This window comes from Ambystoma mexicanum, chromosome 6q (genome assembly GCF_040938575.1).
Source record: "Ambystoma mexicanum isolate Mex_15411 chromosome 6q, UKY_AmexF1_1, whole genome shotgun sequence".
NCBI lineage: Eukaryota > Metazoa > Chordata > Amphibia > Caudata > Ambystomatidae > Ambystoma > Ambystoma mexicanum.
In genome coordinates, this window is record NC_090937.1 from 1,385,552,922 (window position 1) to 1,385,579,572 (window position 26,651).

Here is a 26,651-nt window from a genome sequence, read left to right on the forward strand (position 1 = left end):
TCTCTCTCTCTCTCTCTCTCTCTCTATATATATATATATATATATATATATATATATATATATATATATATATATATATATTCAATGAAAAAACTGTGTTAAAGGGATGTTATGGTTCCAAGTAAAACCGAAAACCCCCCGAAATTCACCAGTTATGGGAAGCTAAGCAACCATAACTCGCGCCACCACTGTGCACTGCTAGGACGAACACCCAGGACATCAAAGATGACATCACAAATATTATTGATGACATCACTGATGACATCACATGTGCTTTTACTTCTAGCACCAAGATCGAATCATGGGTGCGCCAGTTATTTTCTACTGTTGGGAGTGTACCAAAGGCTAAAGCTATTGAAGTGAAATGCACTGAGAGCAATTTTGTACTCAATCGCAGACTACCTGGACAGTACTCCTACGGGACCACCTCCATGCGCCGCCACACCAAATCCAATGACTGCAATGCTCTCAGAAAGGTTGTTCCTTTCTCAGCAAGTAGTAAACTTCCTCCACCTCATCTTCCTCAACAAATACTGTAACCACACAGCCTGATATCTGCGGGCATTGGTGCATTATAAATAAATAAATAAGGAGCGCTATAGACCATTACTGTCCATTGCAGCCCCTAAGTGGAACCCAGGGTGCTAAAACATAGATTTGTCTTCCTATAGCGGGACTATACATCGTCCCACTGTAGGAAGGAAATTCCTTTTCCGAGACAGCCAACATTTAAAGAGAAGGCGGGGCTCCGTACACAGCCCCTCTTCCCTTGCCATGGCAGCCTGCAAAACCTTATGAAAATATTACCACAAGCACATTTTTCCCCTCTCAAACCTATCGTACCTTCAAATAACTTTACCACAAAGCCGGTCCCAGGTAGACACAGCCACTTTAACACCATTTTTCATCCCTGGCAGTCATGGCCAGTAGCCAGATTGTCTGTGTCATAACCTTATGCCATGACCCAGACAATCTGGCTACTGCCCACGGCCACAGGCTATACCTCAGTCACCAAAGGTATACAACTGTTTTTTGAACCTACATTATTACACTTGTCAAAAAATAAAACACAGGCCCATTTGCAAAACCATGCTTTAATGTCCTTGCCAATTCTTCTCACAAGTTTGCTCGAAATCCACCCATGTTTTATTTTTTAAAAAGTGTCAAAATGTATGTATATACAATAGTCATATAACTTAGCCCCACTTGACAAAATCCATTTAGTCTTTACACAAACATTGAAGGTTGGGTCTCTAATCTTTCTCAAAACTTTTGTCCACAATCGTCAAATAGCAACCAAGTTATAAACCATCTAAAAATGTTGAGACCCCCCTTTAATTTCGCCCCTTCTTGAGAAAATCCCACCAAACTTTAGAAAACTACGTATATCTAGATCCAAAATCGTTTTCCCAAACGTTGTGTAGATTCATCAAATGACACCACATTTATATGCCTTAACAATATTTTGGGACGCCCCCTCTAATTTTGCACCCTCTTGACAGAATCCCAAATAATTTTGCAAAACCATTCGGGATTAGTTCTCGAATACAATTGCAAAATTACATGCAGTTTCATTGAGTGGCGCAAAAGTTATAAGCCACCCAAAAACTGCTTTTCCCCAACCCTGTAATGCAGAAATAGGTACAGAGGTCCTAGGACATCTGAAGTGTCTGCGAACACCACAAGACTGCCCCAGGACATCTGGAGTGTTCGCAGACTTTCGGGGGGGTGAAACAACCCGTTTTTTGGCTTCTTTTGGCCATATCCAATCCAATCCTCATCCCTCCCACATCCCCAGAGATTGTTTGTTGAGTTTGACAAGTGCATTGCTGCTTCTTTTTTTTAATGTCTGTGGACTCCAAAAAAGTCTGCGAATCCAGGATGGCGGGCGTTTCAGGAAAACAGACGCATTTCACGTTTTCTCGCCACCCAATCAGCGGCTGCGTCCCAGTGTCCGTGGACCACACAAAAGTCTGTGAATTTCTTTGGCCGATCAGAGGCCAGTCTACGGGCAGTACAGCCAATCAAAGGCCAGTCCATGGACTGAACAGGGTAGTGAGTCCGCGGACCGGACATAGATATCACTCATTTTTTTCCCTTACGTTTTGGTTGTTTAAAAAAAAAACTACTGGATGGATTTACACCAAATTAACAAAAGCACGCTTTCGGGACCAAGCTGCCACTCCTGCCGCACATCTGGTGAAAATCCGTCCAGCGGTTTGGACTGTAGGTATGAGCAAAGCTTTTTCTCATTATGTATATGGGAATTTTTTTTATAATTTTGGGACCCCCTTTATAACTTTGCCCTTCCCCTGACCAAACCTCACCAAACTTTGCAAATAAGTTCAGAGCGGGCCATATACTTATTTTGCAAAGTTTGGTGAGTATTTGTCTAGGGGGAGCAAATTTATAAGCCACCCAAAAAGTGCTCAAGTGCTCTTCCTATGGGTTTGGCAACTTAACCATAACTACATGGCTGCTACCGTAGGCCATGTAATACATATATATATATATATATATATATATACATATATATATATATATATATATATATATATATATATCCAAAGCGACACTCCTCCATCTTGCATTCCTTAAAAAAGTACACCACACAGTTGTGTTGTGCATTCTCCATTAGTAAAAATGTCCTTTATTCTTTGGTGAGGACATGCGAGCGCACACTTGTGAAAAAGTTGCATTAACGCATTTTACCCCAAACTGGGCTTCGTCGGATTGTAACTGGCACCATGTTTACAATGAATTATATTAAATTTCCTGTTTGGCTTGGATCTCTTTCCTGTATTGTAACCACTAGACCTATGTTTTTACCATTGCTGTTCGCCTTTTAGTGGCAGCCACGTTTGATGAGCCTTTTCTCACCGCGTACATTTCAAAGTCACAAACAGTTTTAGGCAAAGTAGTATCCAATATGTTATATTATAAAATGCATGTGCTATGGAGAGAGATAAAGGATAGGGGGAGAAAGACAAAACTTTTGTTTTGCATGTAATTTGGTGCAACATTTGCTTAAGATAAGCAGCTTGCACTGTTGGATGAAATATACAAGGTAGAAATATACACTTTCAATTTGGTTTTATATTCAACAATTAGATTGCAAAAATAAAGTGACTAATGCTTAGAAGGAGGCTACATTCTATTAATATGTTAATAAAGATCAAGTGATCTTATATTTTTGGCAAGTTTAGCTACTTACTGGATGACTAATTATGCCATGTGTATAAAGTGCCTAGTGCATTGTGCAATATCCACTGATTGTAATAACATGTGCAATTATGCTATATATACACCTGAAATTGAGTTTCAATGCCTCATATGATAAAGTGCCTGGTGCTTTTAAAATACAACATTAATTGAATACATGCATTATCTAGTAGCTTTCTATTTGGCATTTAATTGTATCTACACCTATATAGTGGATCTAGTCCAATGTAATGTGTTCTCCTATTGTATATAGTTCCTACCTATCGGGCGGATTAGTGTTCCAACATATTTAATTGCATCCCAATGTCTCACCCTATCATGCATGATTTTGTTTGTCTTCTCCACATTTTAGCTTGATGCTATTGTAATCAGAGTAGCAAGGTGCCAGTAAAAACATATTAAGCAAATGTGCTAAAACCTGGATATCTAAATTTTCAAATGTGAAATAGAATTAAAAACTGTATTAACCACAATTAAACATACATTAAAGAAATCACACACACAACCTACACACATATCAGAAAAATGTTTCGCTAGAGGATAAGTGGGATCCATGTTTTTAATTGCTCTAAGATGCTGCAAGATTCTGACCTTGATTTCCAGCTTTGTACTTCCTATGTACCATAGATTACAGCTGCAAGTTATCACATATATTACACATTTTGTACTGCAATGTATGGTTTTGGTAATCCTGACATCTCACCCTGTTCGGGGGTGAATGTATTGTTTCGTGTTTTGTCCAAATTTACAAGCTTTGCACTTTACACACCTCTGCTAGTTTTTCTGGTAGCCAATTTGTTTTTAATTTGGACTGAAACATACTTGGAGAAACTTTAGATTGTAAAGTGTTGGCCTTTCTGAATGTTACACTTGGATTCACATTAATCACTGAGCTAATGTCTGGATCTTTTCTCAGGATATACCAGTGATTGGCCAATATTTTCTTGATCTCCATAAATATATATACATACTGGCGCTTGTCGCAATCTTTTCACTACATAGCTAGCCTCAAGAATACTTTGTCTACTTGCGTTTATTTGCATTTGTACACGTGTAAAATAACTTGATATCTTCATTGTTTCTGTAGCATTAGCCTCTTCATCTCGAGTCCGAGATGTCACTTATCTTTGATACTTTCTTTGACAACATGTAGTTCCTTTTCCGCTTTCATAGCGGCTATTTTCTTGGTTTACTATGGCCACCGTGGAAACAGACTGGACTATGTTTTCCTGTCCACGGTGGCCATTTTTTCTGCATTGTGTTTTTGCCAGCTGTGTTCAGGCCTGTAATATGGGCCCCAGGGATACTACCTTATACAGTAATGGCTTGCAGGCTCGGGACTTATTGCCTCATTATAATGGCAGTCTGTTGACATGTATTATAAGGAATAAAATACCCCCTACTTTATGTCAAAATGAAATGGCCTGTCATCTCAGTATTCAGTGACCTCTATTTGGTCACAGATCTAGGTGACTTGCACTATCCTTATAACATACTGTGGGGGTATGTTATCCATATCTTACACTACTTTTATAAATTTGACTAGTATTTTTTACAGGGGTCATTTTCATATTCAGATATTGTTCTTCACTGTCATCTTCTGGAAATTATTTTCTTCATTGATGGATATGTATATCATAGCACCTTTGTCACTGGTCGGATTCAATGTTTGTATATTTGCCTGAGTGCAAAACCTTCTACAGACAACTTGACCTTCTACAGACTACTTTAGGACATGAACCAAGGCCACCTTTGTAGAGACCTGTGGAGGAACTGGGTTTGAGCTACCACCCTTGGTCCATAGTAGATATATCACAGGGGCAACAACTTTGTGCGCCCTCGCAAAAGGGTACGCTCTGCCTATTTTGTGAGCTTTTCCTCCTACATGTATTCCCCATTAAAGGTTGTGGGTGCCTGACTGGATAATAGCTCCTTAGGAGTCTAGGCTGTTCATTAGCATATTGTGTTCTTTTATTCAATTCTATTAAAGTCGGTGTGTGTATTGCAGTACTTTAGGTCTATGGTTGTTTATGTGTCTGTATTGATAACCAGGTGCACTCACTGGGCATTGCCTTATGAAATAATGGTTTGGAAAGAGGGACAGGCACCATCTATTTTTTGCAAACGCATGAGTAGACGTTGATCTATTGTCAGGATTGAGCTTGGGTAATTCCAGGAGGGACTAGCTAAGTAAATACCATTCATGTCATTAGCTTGGTGGTCCAGAGGCAGGGCCGTCCTTTGGGCAGGCCGAGCCAGGCGACTGCCCGACATGCCATCAGCCCCCTAAGGTGCCATTAGCCTCCGGCCAACTCAGGGGAGTCTTTCAAGGGCTCCCCCGAGCGGGCATAGTGGAAGAAGGCGCGGCAGGCACCCTATTGTTATTAAATGCACCTGTGCTGGTGAGGCACATTTAATAACAATCGGGTGCTGATTCGAAAACATTGAGATGATTACCTCCCGCTCTGACACAGGAGTAAGGTCACTGCCATTACAATAGGGCGTGTTTGAATTATTTGCATGAGCGCCCTATTCCAGTGATTACTCCCTACTCGTGCATCAGAAGGGGGGGTTAAACAAAAAATGGACACCGTCCCCATGACTCCCATCCCCCCACATTGCCCAGGGGCACGCGGGGAGTGCCACATTTTTCTTAAACCGCCTTGGCAACTTCCGCCACTAAGGCCGGCACTGGCCAGAAGATTTAACAAAGAATGTTGCTGAAGAAAGTTGTTTGAAAGTGTGCATGAGCAATTTTGATATGGGTGGATAGAACCTAAGAAGTACATATTTAGTAAGAGTTGAACTAGAAGTATTGAAGATTCTGCATAAATGGTTGTAGAGTTTGTTCTTATCAAGTTGCTAATCATGACTGCAGGTGACCTGCTCTAATCATATGCATATATATTTCTGTTTTCAGCCACATGCGGGGATCTCTCCCTGGGTTATTGTGAAGATGTCCCCTACACGAAAACAACACTTCCGAATTTGCTGAATCACAAAACGAGGGAAGAAATTGAATTCAGCTCAGAGTATATCTTGCTCAGTGTCATAGACACTTTGCTTCAAGGCGAATGTAACCCCGACATCAGGCTCATGGGCTGTTCCATACTGGCTCCGCGGTGTGAGAATGGCAAAGTGGTGAAACCATGCCGAAGCGTATGTGACGCTTTAAGGAAAAGCTGCCTTCCAGCTTTCGATGCCATAGACATGGCCTGGCCCTACTTCCTGGACTGCGACCGTTTCTTCGTCGGCAAAGAAGAAGGATGCAACAACCCATTGGAGAAACTGAGAGGTAACATGGCGGCCTGGTGCCGGACTTTACTTTTCTTCAATATGTAGGGCTAAAATGAACTTGTTGACACTGTTTAACAATCATTCAAACTGACTCAACAGAGACATAATTACCCTATAGCAAATATAGGGCAATATGAAAGTCACTCAACATGTTGCTCTCCCGTTGTTTGAAATAAGTAGATAAATAGGTGGCTTAAGTGGTCACCTCTGCCATGCTAGCAACTCTTAAAATGCCTGGATGATAGCAAACATATTCAAATTAAAACAAATATGAAACATATAACCATGACTGCATTACCATTTCTTAAAATTCTCTCTGTAAGTCGTGCCATCAATTATGAAATCTTGAATACGTGTATGAAGAATGATCGGTACATTGCAATAGACCTCTAATGACTTTTTCTGTGCCTACATAATACATCAATAAGGCCCGGGATCGAGAGCTGTAACAGAGTAAAGGGCCTGAGGGGAAGCCAAGAGTGTTTAATGAGGGAAAGGTGTCAATAACACCCATTCCAATCTACTGCAGTGAATTTAATGACCTAAGGCTGGGTGCATAGCAGACTGCATGCTTCTCAATAGGATTTCTGGATGAAAAAGTGGGGTCGATGTTGTGATACATGTGATCGTAGATGGATAGCCATTTGAGGTTGTGACTGACACCTTATCTGGAGATAAAGATGTGGAACACTTGAAAGATGTTAAAGTCAGGGAGTCTCCAAGCGATGTATAGGAACAGTTTTTTTCTTTGTTAGTGCTTGGTTTCTTTCAAACCTTTCAGATACAAAATTCATGAAGTAGAAATTGTGAGAAACCAAAGTGTTTCTCACCCAGTAATCCCTTAGGATCTGTCATCCAGGTGGCCGGGGTATGGCCATCAATATTGGGAGTGGGGCATCCAGAGGAGAGATGCAGTATATCCTTTCCCATTCCGCTATAAACCCTCCATGTCCCATGTACTAACAAGGAACATTACCGCCCCCCCCCCCTTTCCTACACATACTCTGCTGCATGGACAAAGCATTTCGGGGAAAGACAGACTCACACACAGCTATTCGTTTGACATATCCCAACATCAGGGTCAGGAAGAGTTAGGCACTTGATCCTGATGACTCACACCGAAACCTGTTACCTTTCGCCACTGGGAAAAAAGGCAGAGCATGAGCACCCAGAGAGAAATGTGAGAAGGGCATCCGAAGCGAGCAAGACCAGCAGAACGGAAGGACAGGAAATCCCGGGAAGGCAACATGAACATGGAAGCAGAGCCGATGGGACAAGGAGGCGAATGAAAGGCTGTGGTCCTACCAGCTGCAGGTTGAAAGTCGCTGCAGAATCCCAAAAGGGCAACCCTCTGCTAGTGCAGAAAGTCACAGCGGTACCTCCTTCATGTGCAGTGTAAGGAAACGAGCCACGCTAGGCAAAAAGACTTGACTAGATGGAAGGTCTTGATAACCTATCAGCCACTGCCGGTGAATGAAATGTGAGACCGTCTTGTGTTGATAAATTAAAAGGAGATAACGTTTGAAGTGCTAGTTGGGTAGGTGGGAAACCACGAGTGAAAGCACATTGTAGCAAGAATGAAGAATGCTGAGATTGTGCGTGTGAGAGAAGCCTCCAAAGAAATATGAAGCACTTGAGAGGCCAACCGAGCGAGGAGGCAAACACTCTAAATGGTCATACTAGGGTAAAGTCAAGGGTACAAGCCCCCCCATGTACAGTTGAAAGTCTTTGACAAAAGGTGAAATGAAGTATAAAGTAACCTAAGGAATTATTAGCCCTGTGATGCTAATTAAGAACTGCAGATGCCAGTAGGCCTCGGAAGAGGAGGCCGGTATACACCTTTGAACTGTATCCTGTATTGTGGGCTGCACGCAGGACAGCAGCCATGAGAAAGAGAAGTCTGATTGCTGAAAGTAAACACACTTCCTACAATATAACAGAGTGACCCAGCGAGACGCGATCGCCTATCAGAAGTCTTGGGGCCTCATTAGGACCTAGGCGGTAGCCGTGCCCATATTAAGGGCACGGCTGCCGCCGGAAAGGAATTTTTACCGGGTCCATGAAATGGGAAATTACCGGGTCATGCCGACCTTCTTGGACCCGGCAAAAATGAATCCCCATTCCCATTTGAGCCCTATAGGGCTCAATGGGGAAGGGGAACATGCTAACAACGGGGCCGTTAATGATGGGCCCATTGTTAGCATGCTTGTCCCCTCGCGGGACCCGCAAAGGACGTCTGGTAAAACGAGAAGTCCAGAGCGGGTCCCGCTAGGGGACCTCATAATAGGGCGGTATGGGGTTAATGGCTCCGGCACCTTTAACAGCGCCATTAATCCCTTACCGCCCTCCGCATAATGAGGCTCTTTGTATTGAACCAGCAAGTACTTTGAAGTGAAAGCGTGAAAGATTGCAAAGTAACAAGTGTGATGCTAGCGGTTTGAAGGCTCGTGTCTGATCGAGGGAAGCCAGAACTGCCTACAGAGGAAGGTCTGAGCCCGGACGAGGGGGACCTGAGTGAATCGGTGAAAGTGCACCAAATATGTGTGTAAAACGACATTCAGCGCGCCTGAGTGTTATAAGCTACTAGAACTGGTAAAGTTAACTGAACTGTGATTTGAAGGCTAAATTGAACCCGACGGAGGGATGCCAAGTGAAAGCAAGGGAAGGTTAATCCTGCATTTTGATAAAGTGACTGAACAGTGGTGTAAAGAAGAAGGTGAACCCAATGAAGGGGTATCATGAGAAGGCCGGGGGAAGAGGGGTATCCCACATGGTGAGAGCGTGGGAAAAAGCTTGTGATTCCAAGTAAAAGACATTGATTTGAAGGATCCTGCCTTTTCTGAAAAACTACTTTCTGATGCCTATAGACTCAAGGGGTGCTCACAGCCATGCCACTGTTCTGCCCTGTCCCTTGATATAACGTGGGGAAGGGAGTGCACTAGCTCCGCATTCCTGAACTACCAAAACCCTTCTGGACATTTCAGTTTTTACTCCACTCTTTTGTTATACATATGATTGTCCCACACCCTTTTGTTATATAGAGTAAGGAGTTGGCAATAGGTTTATTAGTATAGGCCACTTTGTTTTGACACAACACCAGTAGGACAGCGTTTTCTTTACTTTGATGGTTGTAGCCTGCTCCCATCTTAGATTTAGGTTTAGATTAGGTGTTTTTCTCACCTATATACTGCTCAATAAACACCCTTGGATTGTACTCCTTGTGTCTGTTGTACTGATAACCATGCCTTCCTTACACAATCCATCAATCTTAAAATCAATTTCATCATAATTAATACACTTCAAGACTCAAACAAACTAAAATAGCCTGAGGTAGTCAAAGATCACTCTGGTACTTTAAGAACTTCATCTAAAAATGTTACCCCTGCAAATAACAACAACAGGTTTTCACCAGCTAAAAACAAACACCACCATTCGTCCCGAGATAATGAGGATACATTCTCAACATAATTACATAGGTAGACAGTCCTTAATCTTGTCAAATATGGGCAATCAATTATTATATGTTTTTAGTGATTCAACAGAACTCGTTATTTGGCAAATATGACACTCGTTGAAACATTACCTCCTTGGTGGGGTGCAAATGTGAACTTAAATGAAGAAATGGATTTCAATGATACAAGCTTGGAAATGTGCTCCGAGACCTAGGTATAACATTCAACGCACAGGATTCAAAACCCAATTTGAAGGAAAGTATATAACTTTCTTTCTTCTCCCGATTCAGGATTAATCATCAAGGTTTTCGAAGGCCATCATACAGTATATACATTTCTGTTTCCGAGGATCAATAGGCCATGTAACCTCCTCCCTTGGATCTGTTTTCAAAACATCATAAGAGGAAGCAGAATCATGCATACTACATTTCCGCACCACAAACAGAGATTACAAAAGAATCTTAGAGTATAGGGATTGCGATCCCAATTCATAGCGAATTGTGGCCACAGGTATGCTCCTCGGAAAACATAACACCTTCTTCCAGAACCATCCTTCTAAGGTTTCCCATATTTGCCATGGCAGGTTTAAACCTGCCTCTTCCTCATAAAATAGGATCGCCACAACCTTTTGTTTGTAAAATTTTAGAATTGGGAGCATTGTAAACCTACCATACCTTTTATGTAAAATAGCCCCCTGTACAGCTAGTTTCTTAACTTTTGTTTTAAGATCCAAGGCCCAAGGGTTTTCTTTCAGACTTTTATTCAGGCAAATCCCTCAGTATAAATTAGAATACACCTGCTCCAATATGTCACTCCCCACTTGCCACCTGCATTTTTGTGTTTCCCCGCTTAAAGGACTAAACACCAACATTTAAAATGTTTAGATTAAGTTTAAAGTCATACCATATACGCCTGTGACTGCATCAACCTAAGTGGGCGCCCTATGGGAGTTTTCTCTATAAGAAACAAATCGTCTGCATAGAGCAACCAAGGTACAGGCCTTCCATTGATCTTGGGGGGGAATGACCTAGCTTTGTTCAGGAGTTCTTCCATATCTGATAAGTATAAATTAAAAAGAGCGGGAGGGCAGCCCTGTTTCAACTCTCTATAAGTTTCTATAACTAGGAAGAGTACACCTTGGTTGTTCAACCTGACCTGCATCCTGGTATTGGAATATACTTATGTAATACACTGGAGCAGGTCTTTGGGAGAATTCCAGGCTGAAAGTTCCTTCCATAGCCTGTCTCTGTTGACACTATCAAAGGGTTATTCTAAATCTATAAAGGTCCAAAATAATTTTGGACGTCTCCCGAGTGCCCCTAGTTTCAAAATATTTAGTAAAAAAATGTTTAGGTCTGTACCCACTCCTTTGGTAATTCCTGTTTGACTCAGATTTAGACCTCCTTTTTCCTTAGCCCATCGTTCTAAATGGCCAAGAAGTATTGCTGCAAATAATTTGCCAAGGACCTCTGAAAGTGCTGCAGGGTGGTAGTTTTATGCGTTTAACTTACCCCCTTTTAAAAAATCTGTATTATTATTGCCGATGTCCAGGAGCTAGGATGGCCTTTGTCTTTATAATCTGATGAAATATCAGAAAACCTAATTTGGCCCATAATTCGGGGCCTATTTAAGTATAAAGTTAGTCAGGCCATCAGGACCCGGGGCGCGTGACAAACTCAATCTTTTAATTAGACCCTCTAGGTCCTGCTTATCATTCAGGGCCAAGGGACCAGAACTTAGGCAAATTCTTTCTACCTCGACTAACCAAAGGGAAGCATAGAGAGATGTAAAATAAGCAACCCAACCATTTCAGACACCTCGCTTGTCTGTAGGGCAGGCTGGAATGCTTTGTTATTATTAATTAAACAACAAGTTTGAAGTGCATTTATTTTACATATTGCCCTCAACATTAACTCTGCCTCGTACTGATACCTCAACATTTTAAAAGAGATGACACCAGTTCCTATTGTTTTGTTTTCTTTTCTTTATTTGGATATTTGATAGTCTTTGTACGTCCTGTCTCAAAACCTTTAGGTCAGCTCTCAGAGCTTTCCTTTGATCAACCAAAATGTCGTACCGATGCTTTGGGCAAAAACCCTGCCTTTCAATTACCCCCACCCTCTCTTCATATCACTGCATGATGGGAGCATATTCCAAGCTCAACTCATCACCATTCCACGACCCACTATACTTAGACACGATTGATTCAACATCATTATCTTTTATTCACAATTTGATACTCCCATGGTTAATATAAAGGGGACTCCAACCCTTCCATGTCAATTTTACCAGAGAGTGGTCACTATTGGACATCGGAAGAACTATGAGCGACTCCACCTGTGGCAACACATTTCATGATACAAAACAATAGTCCAAGGTAGCCAATGCTCGAACTCCCCCATGTGACAGTCTCGCTCATTCAGTTCACGCACCCATAAGACTGCTTGCTTTTGATCTGTACAGGAGGTAGTCTTAAGTAAAGGCAACAGATTCCCGTCACATCTAGGCATCCGGTATTTAAATCCCCACAGGCAATGAAATTAGGATTAATTAGCTCTAAAACACAATAATCCTTCAAATTACAAACTGAGCCAATAAAGGAGGTTACATTTATAATATAAATTAAACAAAAAATCTTAATTTCCTCTAGAATGCATACTTCCTGTCTAAGGATCAACATCTGAATGAATGGATTAGAATTTCTGGATTCAGACACACACAGACCGGACCCCTTTTTAACCAGGGTTAACAGGCCTGAATAGGGTCGTCCCTTCGCACCCTTTGGTGCACTATTCAAAACACAGAAAAACCATTACACAGGGGGTTGAAACAAAACCAGCTTTCCTAAAGGCATAAAATATCGGAAGACACCAGATCAAGATAAGAGTTATTAAATAAATGTTGAAATCCCTTAGTATTACAACAACCTACAGATCTCAATAGTGAGCTCACCACACCCTAGATCTAGGCGTTAACGGGCACCACAATAGCCTCTGCCAGTCAAGACCAGTCTCCTTCCACTCTTGGAGGAACAGTACTTTCTCTTTTTTGAGTCACTCCTCTATCAGTGTCATTAACACGAGAGAAAGTTACATTCTAAAGATCTTCCCTTGAATCTTGGGGCCGCTTATTTTGGCAGCCCGAGAAGGAGTGGCAGGGTGTGGCTGGTAGGCCGGCCCTAATGGGCGTGCCCACGATCTCAGCTATATAAACTGCCCCGATCATCAAGACAGATGCTTTGTGTTATTCTGCACTTGCAAGCAGCGTAACACTCACCGTCACCTGAGGTCAGACTTAACTTTGAAGATCCTGCTTCCTGGATATCCTGCTTCCTGCCAGCATACTTACCAACTGGAGGAAGATGTTCTTATTTGTACATCTCTTCGGCGAACCAAGAATTCATCTTTACATTTTACGGAACTCCGAAATCTTCTTCTTGGCACCGCAGCACGACACGCTCCATTGTCGACAGCAGCGCCTGCAAGGAAAAACAGAAGACAAGGTTAGACATCAAAAAAACAGTCAGTTTAAGGTTGCGCTTCGCCATACTCCACGCTTTTCCTTAAACCATCACTTACCTGCTGTCGAACATTGTGGTAGCATCCATCTTTCATCCGACTGCGTCTCGCGTCTCACAGCTGTATTGAGGCTGCATTTCCATCTAAGGGAAGAAAACAGAAGAGAGACATTATTGCGGGCATAAATACGGGCAACAATAAAGACATTAAACAGAAAGACTTACCAATCATAAGGAGAAGCATAGTCGCAGCTGGAATGGACTAATACTTATCAGGGATCAGTGAAGGAACTAGATCCCATTCGATGCGCCACTATCAGAAGTAGCAGGACGGAGAGCTTATCTTACATAATTCACAAGTGAGCTTTATGGGCCGGCGTATGCTCACATAAACCATACTTTGGGGTGAAGGGTTTGAGAGGTAAAACAATCACAGATCGACGCACTCACACACTCTTATCTCCACGCATGAGCAGTATCACCATGTACCACCGCTCACAGCTTTTCTTCTGAGGGTGCGTCCTAAAGGGGGTGATTCAAGTTCAGGGAGGGCTGCAACTGTGCCCCAACGCCTCTGCAGAGACCAGGTGAGCGTAACATCAGGTCACTATTCAGAATCACTAATGCTGGAACATGAATGATCCCCATATAACATAATCCAGCCCAGTCTCTGAGTAACTTCATGTATGCTCTGGATCCACAGGCCCAGAAGTGGTCAATTATCTCTACTGACCCATCTTTCATACCTGGTACATCGAAGATTCGATCGCACTGTTGATTCTCACCAACTTTTCCTGTGCCATTATTTCTGAAACACAGTTCTGCACTTGCCAGTGGCACTTTCTCTACTGGGCCTGCTCTATCTTCAGCCCAGTTTAGTAGCTTGGAAAGCTTTGGCCATAGTGGTTTGCATATCCTTTCCACATTCTCCACAGTAAATTTGTGGTATCCTTTCACTGCCAGTGCTCTGCATACAACTACACCGTCTTCCCATCCATCTGATGAAAGCACTGTTCCCCAAATCTCCATTTGTCTTCTCTTCTTGCAACTTCAGATTTCTTCTTCAGTTTTCCCTTGGCAATTGAGCTTTGTAATGATCTCCCATCTGATTCCTGGTCCCTTCATTCCAGGCTGTTCGTATCTTATCACATGATTTCTGGTGTGCGGTCTTGCACTTTTTTTCAAATCTTGAACATAATCATCTTCTTCTGGCGCTGAGCATTCTGTTACCCGTACTAAAGCTACTGTTCGGCCCTGGAATTGACCTCTTGTGTGACAGAGTGGAAGGTGAGTAAGGCAATGAGTTGTCTGGACATCTATTTCAATGGCTATAAATATTTTAGAGTTCCCCTATGCATAAGGTAGGAGAGCACAAACATACATGGGGGATCATAGGGACATTTGTCAAAGAGATAGGTGACTCTACATGTCTCATTGGTGTGGGAATAATCACATAGGGTCTTGGTTTTTGCGAAACAGTTATATCTGCAACAGTTACTTGTGTGGGGAGGCTCACAGGTACTGCTGCCCTCTTTGGACCAACATAATAAACAGTGTGTATTGTGAGAAACAGAAAAACAGTAATAAAGTGGTGCATGCATATATTATACACCAGTACATTGGTCCCCACCAGTAGTGATTACTCATACGTTGCTGTGTTCTTTCATTGTCTGCTATAGTATCACTATCAGGACTCCACATCATGCCTGTGAACTACTTTTTAAGGGAGTAAAAAACGTCTTTAATCAGACAAGTTTGTCAGATGCTCAAGAAGCTGTAGAATTTGCTCAATAATCTCTTGAAGTAGCCAACTTATTGCAGGGCGATTTATGGGGTTTCGCAAAAACACACAAGTATTGGTCCTCCGACAAACAAGATAAGGATGAACTCGAATCAGGTAAACATAGACCATAATAAGTATTCTCTGGGCATCGATATTAGATAGGACCTTTGTGGAGACCAAACAAGAACTCAGTGAGAAGGAATCGGGAAACTGCTCCCTCTTCCAGTCGTCAAATAGACACTCAAGATTTGGCATACTTTTTCAGGACTTTAATGCATTTCTAAAGTCCAGAATTTGAACAGATTTCTGTGGCTTAAGCAATAGGTTTTCACGCCTTCTATATTATGTATAACCACTTGCAGAACCACACGTAGGTGCATGTACATCGAAATCTGCATTATTTGCCACTTTTTCTACATTTACACAGCCTATGCGTGTAAAACTGCATGGTCTGCGAACCTAAGATGGCCAACACCAATATGTGTTTCCGGTTGCCTAGCAACTATACCTCCGTTCATTGGGGGCCTACTCGCTTTACTCTGTCCGCATCCTCCGGAAGGTGTAAGCCGGTTTCTCAAACGCCTGGACCCCTGTCCAGTTCAGACACACTATTGCTCCACCCCACCCTTATGGACAATTTGCAGTGGATGTCTACTACTAACCTGCCGATAAGGATTGATTCCTCCAAAACGCATTGTGGTAAGATTCCCAACACCCACATGTGTCTGCGCCATACAGACATTCGCCATCACCAAGTGGCTGCACTAGCCGGCATATAATCTCCAAGTGCACACTGCACTAGTTCCTGCAGTTCACCCGCTCTAAATCACCCATAATGCAGCGCTGAGCTCATTCATCCTGTGTTATTGCTGAATTAGTGCTGGTATTGTCCTCCATGCCTGATGAAAAATAATTCAAACAAATATTGTTGCCTCACAAGTGCTGTTCCATACTGTTTCATGCAGCATACCAAAATTAGTTTGACTGTTAGGAGACTTCACTGTTTACTTCATACTACTTCCAGGTTAGAGAACGCATCACCTAGAACACCACACAAAAAGCAGATTAGCGCACGGTCACGTTAGTATCGCATTCACCCGACAAGAGCCGGATCACTCACCTGAACACCTACGTAACGCTGCTTCATTACTGTGATATTTCTTACTCTGCCGAATGAACATTTTGCCCTCCTTTGATACAGCTTGACTATCCTTCGTCAATGTTATATTATTCTACCCTCTTCAGATTGATAAAAAAAACTGCATTGTCTAGCCGGCACGAAATATGTACTATCCAGTGATACTTATTGCTACTCAATGTTCAGTTTGATTGTATTGTATTTGTATCCATTGTGTGTGTGCGCGATTGCCCTGATAGATTAACATCTACTCTCATCTGCTGTCTTGTGTACTCCCCCGCTAATGCTGCTTCAGCTGTACCACCTAGGACTGTGCTGTTTAGCCTTTCAGTGTAACCTACTGTATCCTGGTACCGCTACTATGCTTGGACCGTACATCACACGTATTGTGCTTGCTCACCTATGGCTGACATTAGAGCCTATATAGGACAGACCATCATGCCCACAGAGAACAGTTGTCAAATGCAACACAAATCTGCCAATTCCACAAATATATCACCATGTATACTGCTATGTACTCCTTTATCATTACATGATGATAAACAAATACAACTCACCAATATGATGGAAATAGCCACACACCACCAACAACTTATCCGGACACACAATAGCACTGACCCACACTGTGCATTTATCTATATAGGATCAGGCCTAACACGTATGTACTGCCACAGCCACTATCACTTACCATGCCCCACTAAATTCAAGTCCAACACACCAGCTTTCACCACAATACCACATGTCACCCCCTTAACTCAAATATCTACGCCTCTGCTAGGCTTAGCCCATTTTACCAGACTCTCCTCCAGAACCCAACCACAAGGAAACTAAGACTTTCCATCCGCTCTCACAAGAATCATACCACCACCCACCCCCCCCAGAAACACACCCCTACAAAACCAACAATTGCACTTCACTTGCACATCCCAAAGCCACAAATACTTATCACAAAAACCAATGCAGTACACCACTGTCCCCGCAAGCACATTTAACCCAAACTAGGCACTCCCAACCAGTCACAGAACCACTAAAAGGTGCCCTACTCAATATTAGATCTTTAGGAGCTCACTCCTCTGACATACACGACCTTATCCTAGAACATAATCTCGACTTTCTAATAACAACCGAAACCTGGCTCCATGCAGCATCAGGCCTGCTGCTCACACTAGCGATACCTCTGGAGTACACGATACTTAGATCTGAATGCCAAGAGGCCACCGGAGGAGGAGTAGCCATTATCCACAAAACTCCTCTCCAGATTAGAGACTGTAAAACAAAAACATTACCCGGCTACAAACACCTTGCATTCAAGCTAGCCTCAGACCTCAAAACTACTATTTATTTCTTAATAGTGTACAGAGCCCCCAGCACGAGCAACAACCCATATATTGAACTACCCTTACTCATTTGCCCCATCCTTAAACGCAACACAAAATTCATTGCTCTAGGTGACATTAGTTTGGGTTACAATGACCAATCAGACTGCAAAGCCACAGCCTTCCATAATGCATCCCTAGAAATGCAATTTAAACAAATTGTCAATGCCCCTTCTCACTCAAAATGACAAATCCTTGACTGGATTCTTACACTGAACACTAGTGTCCTCCTAGAAGACATCACAGAACTGTCCTGGACCGGTCACTTCCTCATTAGATTTAACATTACCACAATGAGGGATCCGACTCCTCCCATCACACCTGCATTACACACCTTGATGAGAAATTCTAGGAAACTCACCCCCGAAAACCTAATTCCTCTGCTAAATAAGCTAAATTATACTCGACCACCAGCAGATCTTAACCCTGATGTTATTTCATCACATTATCATACCTGCTTGAAGACAACCATCGACGAAATAGCCTCTCTTAGATCTAAATGACTCAAACTCAAATGCAGTAACACTTGGTTCAATGACGACCTCATTGAATTTAGAAGAAAAAAAAGAGCGCTAGAACACCTTTTTAGAAAAAAAAAAAACTAATGAAACAAAAAAAGAACTGCAACTGGTAACTATTCCTACAAACGTGAAGTATACACCCAAAAATCTAAACTTATGCATCACTAATGCCACCTCCAACAGCAAAGAACTATTCGCTATCATCGAAGAATTAGAAGCTCCCATCATTCCTCCCAGTATTGTCGAAGTAAGTAAAGTTTGGTGCACCACTATCCAAGATGCACTAGCCTCCAAAATGAATACTCTGCAAAAACGAATTGATCTGCAAAAAAAAAATACTAGGAACTATCACTGAACCAGCCCCCCTGCCAGATATAGAGGCAACAACCAATATACCAGAATTCCACTTTACGCCAGTCACCACAAATCAAGTATTTAAAATCATAGCCTACCTCAAACCCTCCAATTGTAAAGGAGACAACTTTCATGTCAAGTTAGTTAAGGACTGCGCCCCCACACTATTACCCACCATCACCAATGTTGTTAACACTTCATTCCTCACTAATACTATCTTAACAAACATCAAAGAAGCCTGGGGGACGCCCCTCCTCAAAAATCCCACTTTAGATCCCACCACCCTTAACAACTGTAGACCCATCACCACAGATCCCTTCCTTCTCAAAATCATAGATAAAATTGCTTATACCCAAGTCCAATCCCACCTCGAGAATAATAAACTGCTAGGAGAAAGACAATCAGGTTTCCTTCCCAGTCACAGTACTGAGACAGCTTTGCTGGATCTAAGAAAATCATATGGACGTAATCAGGGATTCAGGGAAACTATGCATTCTCCTATTACTTGACCTGTCCGCAGCATTTGATCTTGTAGATCATAACAAACTATGCCTACCCCTAGCCAATAATTTCCATTATTCCAAGGATGCCACTGCGTGGATCAACTCAATCCTCACAGACCATACATCTAGAGTAGCCGTTGGAGACATAGGCCTCATTATAACTCAGGCGGTCTGGAAATAACGGTGGCGGTAAACCCGCCGCCACCGTTGTTTCTGGACCGCCTGATCCTGACTCCTGCAGGCGGGAGGTGATGTTCCCGCCAGGTCTGACCTGGCGGGTTTAACACCGCCCGCCTGCAGGCGGCCGGGGAGGAAACACCGGCAGCATTACGAGATGCTGCCGGTGTTTCCATGATCCCCATTCCCATCGAGTCCCATAAGACTCAATGGGAATGGGGATTAACACCATTCCGCCTCCGTGATTCCCGGAAAACCGGGGTTGTAATGCCCCGGTAATTCCAGGAATCACGGAGGCGGAATGGTAATACGAGTCCGGCGGTAACCAGGTGGTTTTACCGCCACGGTTGCCGCCGGACTCGTAATGAGGCCCATAGATGCAGACCCCATTCCAGTCCCACTAGGAGTTCCCCAAGGCTCCTGCCTCTCCCCACACTTTATAATGCTTACACCAAGTTACTCTTTGCAGCACTAGATGCAATGGGAGTAATATATAGCAACTTTGCTGACGACACTCAAATACATATCCCAACATCAGGTAACTTTGAACAGGGTACTATTAGTGTGAACAAAATCTATGCCATCATCCAGAACTGGATGGCTGCCAACAGCCTCTGCCTAAACTGAGAAAAAACAGAAATCCCCATAGTAAGTTTGCCCACCTGACTAGCCAAACTCCACTCTCAATACATACCCATAGTCATTGATGGCACCCCCATCACCATCTCCAACCAAGTAAAAACCCTAGGGGTCTTTCTAGACTCCAGTCTCACCATGTGCAAACATATTAGCGCACTTGTTTCATCCACAGCATACACCTCCAAACTCATTGCTCTAAGTAGACCCTTCCTTACACAACCAAACTGCATTACCCTTGCCAGAGCCCTCACTTTAGCTAAAATGCACTACTGCAATATACTACTGCTAGGAAACTAAACAAAAAATATAAACAAAATGCAACTACTCCAGAACAAAGCATTAAGAGCAGCTTTAGACATAAAAAGGGGACCACATATCTCAACACTGGAGAGAGGCACACTAGCTACCGATACAAGCCAGGATTCTCCGTAAAACTCTTACCGCCACACATAAATGTGTCTCAGGTAAAGGCCCCAGTTACCTCAACAAAAGCTTAAGCCTCAAATCAACAACCAGATCCCTCAGATACAATGCAAACACGCATCTACTCACTCCCCGATTCAAGAATGCTAGAACAGATAACTCCAGCTTCCCCGCAGCAGCCCCTAGAATCTGGAACTCACTCCCCGCATATATTATCAATGAGCCCTCCCTCAACAAATTCAAGAAACTCCTCAAAACTTTGCTATTTAATAAACACTAATTCTTTTTTGCCATATATAGAAGTACTGCTTTGTTTGGTCACAGAACGCAAGACTGTAATACCAATCTCTATGCAACCACTAGATTGTACAACTGTTGTCTAGTTTGATCAGCAGAATATTATGTAACTAAGCCTAATCGCTTATTCAACCAGGCATAACCACTGTAGATGTCCTTATATGTAAGAACTAAGACCAAGTATACCTGCAAAATTATGTAACAAAGTTTATTCGATGAAGTCATTATACGCAACCATTGTAAAGCTCTATTTAGTTGTAACAACCAAGAATAAGTATGCCAGTAAACTACTCCGTGATACCCCTGGGTTTGGGCATACAACAAATGCAATAAATAAAAAAAACAAAATAAAGAGTGCTCGAAGGAAGCTACAGTCCAAATGCACACTCGCATTTATTCAGTCATCGCCTTCTGCGTCCTTCTTCCTCGTCATCGATCGAGTCTGCACATGCTCTACTACTTTGTGTTGACTTGCTTCTGATTCAACGGGTAGGGGTGGATCTATCTCTCCGGCATAAGGCTTGACATCTCCCAAGTGAATCCAGGCACACCTTTCCTGGGCTTTTACTGCTGAAGGGGTAAAGCTCTCTATCACAAACGGACCAACAAAATGGGGTTCATGCCACTTTCTTGTGAAATTTCAAATTAGGACTGAATCCCCCATAAACAGAATAGGTATAGGTAATAATTCCGATAGTCTGATTGCTGAATGATTTTTGCTTGCATCTTGAAACTGACACCCCTTGCTGCTGTATTGTACTGAGGAGCTGTAACAGTTTAGAGTCATGCCTTTCGGATTGAAGAATGCACCTGACACCTTCCAAATGTTTATCAATCATGTGCTCAGTGGGCTGGATTCCTTTTGTGTGGCCTACCTAGACGACATTGCTGTCTACAGTTCCACCTGGGAAGAGCATTTGACTAATTTGGATAAGGTGTTGCAGGCCTTGAAAAGGGGTAACCTCACTGTCAAGGCCACCAAATGCCAGATAACTCAGGGGAAAGTCACCTATCTTGGTCATGAGGTAGGAGGGGGTTGAATGCAACCTCTCCCCAATAAGGTCCAGGATCTACATGACTGGGAGACTCCCACAACACAAACCCAGGTGAGAGCTTATTTGGGTCTCACTGGGTATTACCGCAACTTCATAGCGGACTATGGAATCATAGCTGCCCCTCTGACAGCTCTGACTTCGCCCAAACAACCAAGGAAGGTTAATTGGACAGAAGACTGGCAGAAGGCCTTTGTTGGCTTGAAGGAAAGCCTGTGTAGGGCACCTGTGTTGTGTGCGCCTGACTACAGAAAACCCTTTATCGTTCAGACTGATGCCTGTGACACCGGAATTGGAGCTGTCTTGTCCCCGTTAGATGACAAAGGGAGGGAACATCCTATCATATTCATTAGTAGGCAAAGCAAAGATAGAGAACTTAGGTGGGCTACTGTTGAAAAGGAATGTTTCAGTATAGTTTGGAGTCTTGGGCTTTTAGGCCCTACCTTACAGGGTCTACCTTCAAGGTCCAAACAGGCATAAGCCCTTAAAATTGTTTATGTAGATGAAGGGTGAACACCCGAAACTGCTCAGGTGGGCCGCTAACCTGCAAGGGCTAGACTTCACCATTGAGCATAGACCAGGGAAGGCGTTTCCAGAAGGTATGTTGACCGTCTAGATGAGGGTGTCAATCTCGTGGGAGATTAGCCCACCCTAACTGTAGTCTGAGGGGTGACTGTGATGCTGGAAATACACTGGAGGGACAGGGCCTCCATGTCCTTGTCCTGTACTCCCTTATCATGTGTGTTTTCTGTTGTTTTCTGCACAGGAGTACATGTGGCACTCCTGGCAGTGCAGCTCTTCCTCTTTTTGGTTGTGGTGAACAGAGACTGTTGGGATACCGTTATGGCCCCCATGGGTTGGGATACAACCCTCTACTCATAGAGTATGTTTTGTGTGGCCCACAGAGCAGGGTATGGGCTGGTGGCAGCTGAATGCTAAATTTGACAGTTCCTCTGAGTATCCTTCATTTTAGGATAACCAGGTCCTGCAATTGGAATCAGTTGATTCCTGATAGGAGACAAGATGGCCCCTGTGGCCTCCTGCTTTCTATTAGCTATTACCTTGTGTTCCCAAAGTCCTGGAAAGCCCTGACTCTGTCCATTCCCCTATCTGGCTGTTGGGTGGAAGTTCCATATATGGTATTGTTGAGAAGTCCAGGCCAAACTGGCTGGAGCCTTCCCAATGACTGTATGTTGTCGGTACCCCCTTGGGGTGTGACCTGGGTGAATGGAGTGTCTGACCAATATACATTTCATGTTAGGGGTGTCTGGTTTCTGGTGTTTGACAGAATGAATGAGACAGCCCTGCCTGAAAAAGGTATGAATGCAGCGTGGTGTGCTGAGAGGCTGGGTGCTTGCCCCAATCCACATTCCTTGTTGTGAGTGTCTGGATGGAGAAGAAAGGACTTAATGCACTGTGAGCCTAATTGGCTGCCTGCCTGCTGATTGCCCTTCTGAATGATTGGCTGCCTGAGCTTGGCTCAGCGGTGTGCATGAGAGACAGAACAATATATATGGGGACCTCTCACTTACCAGAATTGTTAAGAAGCTGAAGTTGAAACTTGATGCTTAACCTTGAATCCCAGCTGGATGAAGAAGACTTTGCTGCTTCCTTCCTTCGATGGAATCTGAAAGCAGTCGTGGCTCCAAGAATTGATCCAAGATAGGACCTGGCTAGGAGACCGCTTCCCGAGCTGCGAGGGAACATTGTGCACCAGCTAACCTTCACCAAGACTCCCTGGAAGTCATTCCACAAACGACTATCGACCGAAGATTGGGACCACCGAGGAATCTGAAGTGAACACCTGGACATCGAAGTCCATCATCGTCGAGCAGGGTTCAGAGGACCGCCGTAACCGCTGGAAGCCCATCGAGTCGTGTGGCCCAGAAGTGGGAACCGCTCGACTCCATGCTGCCGATGACCGAAGCCGCAACGCTCCCACCTTTGTTTAAGACAATTTGAAATCAAGGAATCCCTTGCCATCACCGTAGACTGCTTTGACCTGCCGGAGAAAAACAATGTCGTCGACGATGCAAGGAGAATCCAACGGTGGGTTTCCCGCCACCCGAAGTCCACAAAGACACCAAGGAAGATCCAAAAGCCAGCATGGTCGAGTCCCGATCGTTGATGACAACGCTGACACCCGCTGCTAGGCATATGTTCTTCATTAAGTACTCTTTGCTGCAAGAAACTCTCATCATCGAGGTTTACCACATGCCTCATTTTCGCAGAACGTCCACGACCGATCAACAAGCGCCGCAAAGGCCGACGCTGCTGTGTTGATGACATTGTTCACATTTGTCAAGGAATCTCGACGACCCGTGTCTCCTGCCTTAAAGGGAGTCCACTCAGGAGGGATCCGTGGACGACCTATCAAAGAATTCTGCTAAACCAGGTACATTGGGGTAGTAGAATTTTTTCAGAAGGAAACAAGACCATTTTAAACAATATATGGACTGGGCTTGTCAATACACTTTATTTACAAGTTGCCCAGGTGAGGGGATCCTCACACAGAACTGTGTCTTGGGTAGGGACAAAGTATTCTGCCAATTGTTAAACCCTACTTGGTTTCCTCGCATGTCTGGTGTTGGTTCACATTGCTATTAGATATGTATGCCATTAAACTGTCAGCAGTTGGTGGATTTTAAAGCAGTCAAGAGTTAACTGTGGTACCACATAAATATTATACTTATTTACCATATTAGTATTGTCAAAGCACAAAATGTGTTATTGTGTATGTATATATTCTGAACATTATTTATATAAAGAACTGTGTTATCACTAACATAGTGTGTGGACAATACTTTTTGGTGGCTTTGGGACTACACTGTACTTAAGAACCAGCACACATCACCTCCTAAAAGCTAAGCCTTGATTGCTCATCTGTTGCTATCAACAATAGAGAATCCTGGATGGGGGCCTCTATGCTTCTACTCTCCCATATGGAGGCTGGGAGTACAGATAACCCCCCTCCGGTCTTGACCTTCACAGAGTGAGGTTGCAGCTGAGGCTTGCCAAATAACTGCCAGGAAAAGTGCCCCCTCGGCCCATTCTGTGCAAAATCTGCCAACCCACAAAAAACACTAGTCAAGAAACCTGCATCCACCATGATACCAGTTCCCACAACATCAGCCAAGTCTCTCACTGCTTTGTCAAATCTTCACACTGCTACCACTGCCAGTCAGCCACAGGTGCTCATGAGACTGCCCCAGTCACCAGCGCCAGACCATATGCGCAGGTAATGAATCAATGCAACATGCTCTGCTGCTGACACTGCAGCACATCTGTGGACTTGATTCCATTAGCTACACTTCTGCCACCCCAACAGAGGGATTCCATGCCAGTAGTCCAAGACGCAGGCCTCAACACACTGCAATGCCTGCACACAAGTCTTTACCTGGGCCAGGGAAGCACAGCAACAAGAGTTTTGAGTGATGATGGAGGGGGGTCATGAGTGTTGGGGAGTGAGGGTAGAGAGAGGACATGGGTGACAGGTAAACATCTGGTAGTCTTTAGGGTTGTACCATATATTTTACTACCATGATTTCTCAATTTACTTTGTGCAGTGTGCAAATCAGATATCAGAAATTATTTCTATCAGTTCCTAATGCTGAAAGAGCCTATTCCTACCTTCTGAACTGTTATATTTTTCTTCCCTACAAGCCAATTTCTCTGCCAGTGCCATATCCACATCAGTAGGCAACAGAACATACTTCCTAGAGCATCACACACGCAAGGCCTGTCTTCAGAACCTTCTCTGGACTGTACATAGATGCCCCTCCGGTCCGATGGAGACACCAAAACCTTCCTTTCAGAAGTCCACATATGCGGTCTATGCACACCCTTGTCCTAGTGTGTGCCAAGTTGCAGGCAATCTCTTGTGGCATCCTAGGTTTCCTTATTGGGTTTGTGAGATATGGTAATTCTGGGTAGCCAGAGTCACCTGCAAATGGAATTGTACTGTGTCACTTGCACATAGGTGAGGGTCATACATCCCCGTCCTGGGGGATAGCTTTTTCACTTTCATGCTGTTATTTGAGTACACTCTAGTGGCATTAGGGTGTGTTTCTCTTGCATTTGACAATGCCCAATGACCTGTGTCCATCGTGCTCTCCAGCATATGTACGTATCCCCATAGACTGCATTCCCAAATCATCCCCACACATCTCAATGTGTATTTTGTGGCCTCTGCTGCCTTTTTCTTGGTCATTGTGGTGTATTTGATGTGTGACTAGAGCAGTGTGTTTGATTGCCATATTATATGTCTCCAGACAGGTGTGTGGTACTGGGAATGAGGGGTACATTCCTTTCTCTTTCCATGGATGACCACCTGGGCCCTTTATCAAATCTGAGGGGTATCAAAGAACACACTCCTTCACTAAAATGTGATTTCAGTAGGGCGTGGCCAACGAGCGACCGATGTAGACGCGTGCTCGCTGAGCTCCCGGTGCCGCCAACACATCCTGCCAAATCCTGGGGGAATTTGACTTGCGACACTCCTGCAAAATTACGAAAAGTTGGCCGACAGACGACACGACACATTGCAGTTGCTCCCGTAACAAAACGGAGGCCGGAGGCGAAGATAACTGCGGTGGAAGGTGATAGAGCGTGGCACCCGCCGAACTCGATCCAAGATGGCCGACAGTGACTTGGGATAGTGCGCCACTGACATCCGGCACGAAGAACAGCGCCATACAGGAGGAGCGAACGGTTGATGGGAAGGCAGTGACCAACCGTACGCGCTCCGCTCCGCGTTGAGCGCCCGCCAACTCAGAACAAGGGGCGACAGACAGCGACGGAGAGGCACGTGATTGGGCACGCAAAACGGTGAGGAGCAGGGTGGGCGGGAGGCAGTGGTTGCGAGCAGCTTTCCCGCTTGCCCGCTCCCAGAAAATCGCTT

General features: G+C 43.7%; 1 protein-coding gene across 1 annotated transcript in view; it reads left to right on the top strand.

Annotated features, from left to right (window-relative positions):
• Nucleotides 1–26,651, top strand: part of CPZ (carboxypeptidase Z) — a 435,147-nt gene that overhangs the window by 252,419 nt on the left and 156,077 nt on the right. The window contains exon 3 of the mRNA XM_069632030.1: nucleotides 6,143–6,517. Within this exon, the coding sequence (XP_069488131.1) occupies nucleotides 6,143–6,517 (375 nt within the window). The remainder of the gene's footprint in view (nucleotides 1–6,142; nucleotides 6,518–26,651) is intronic.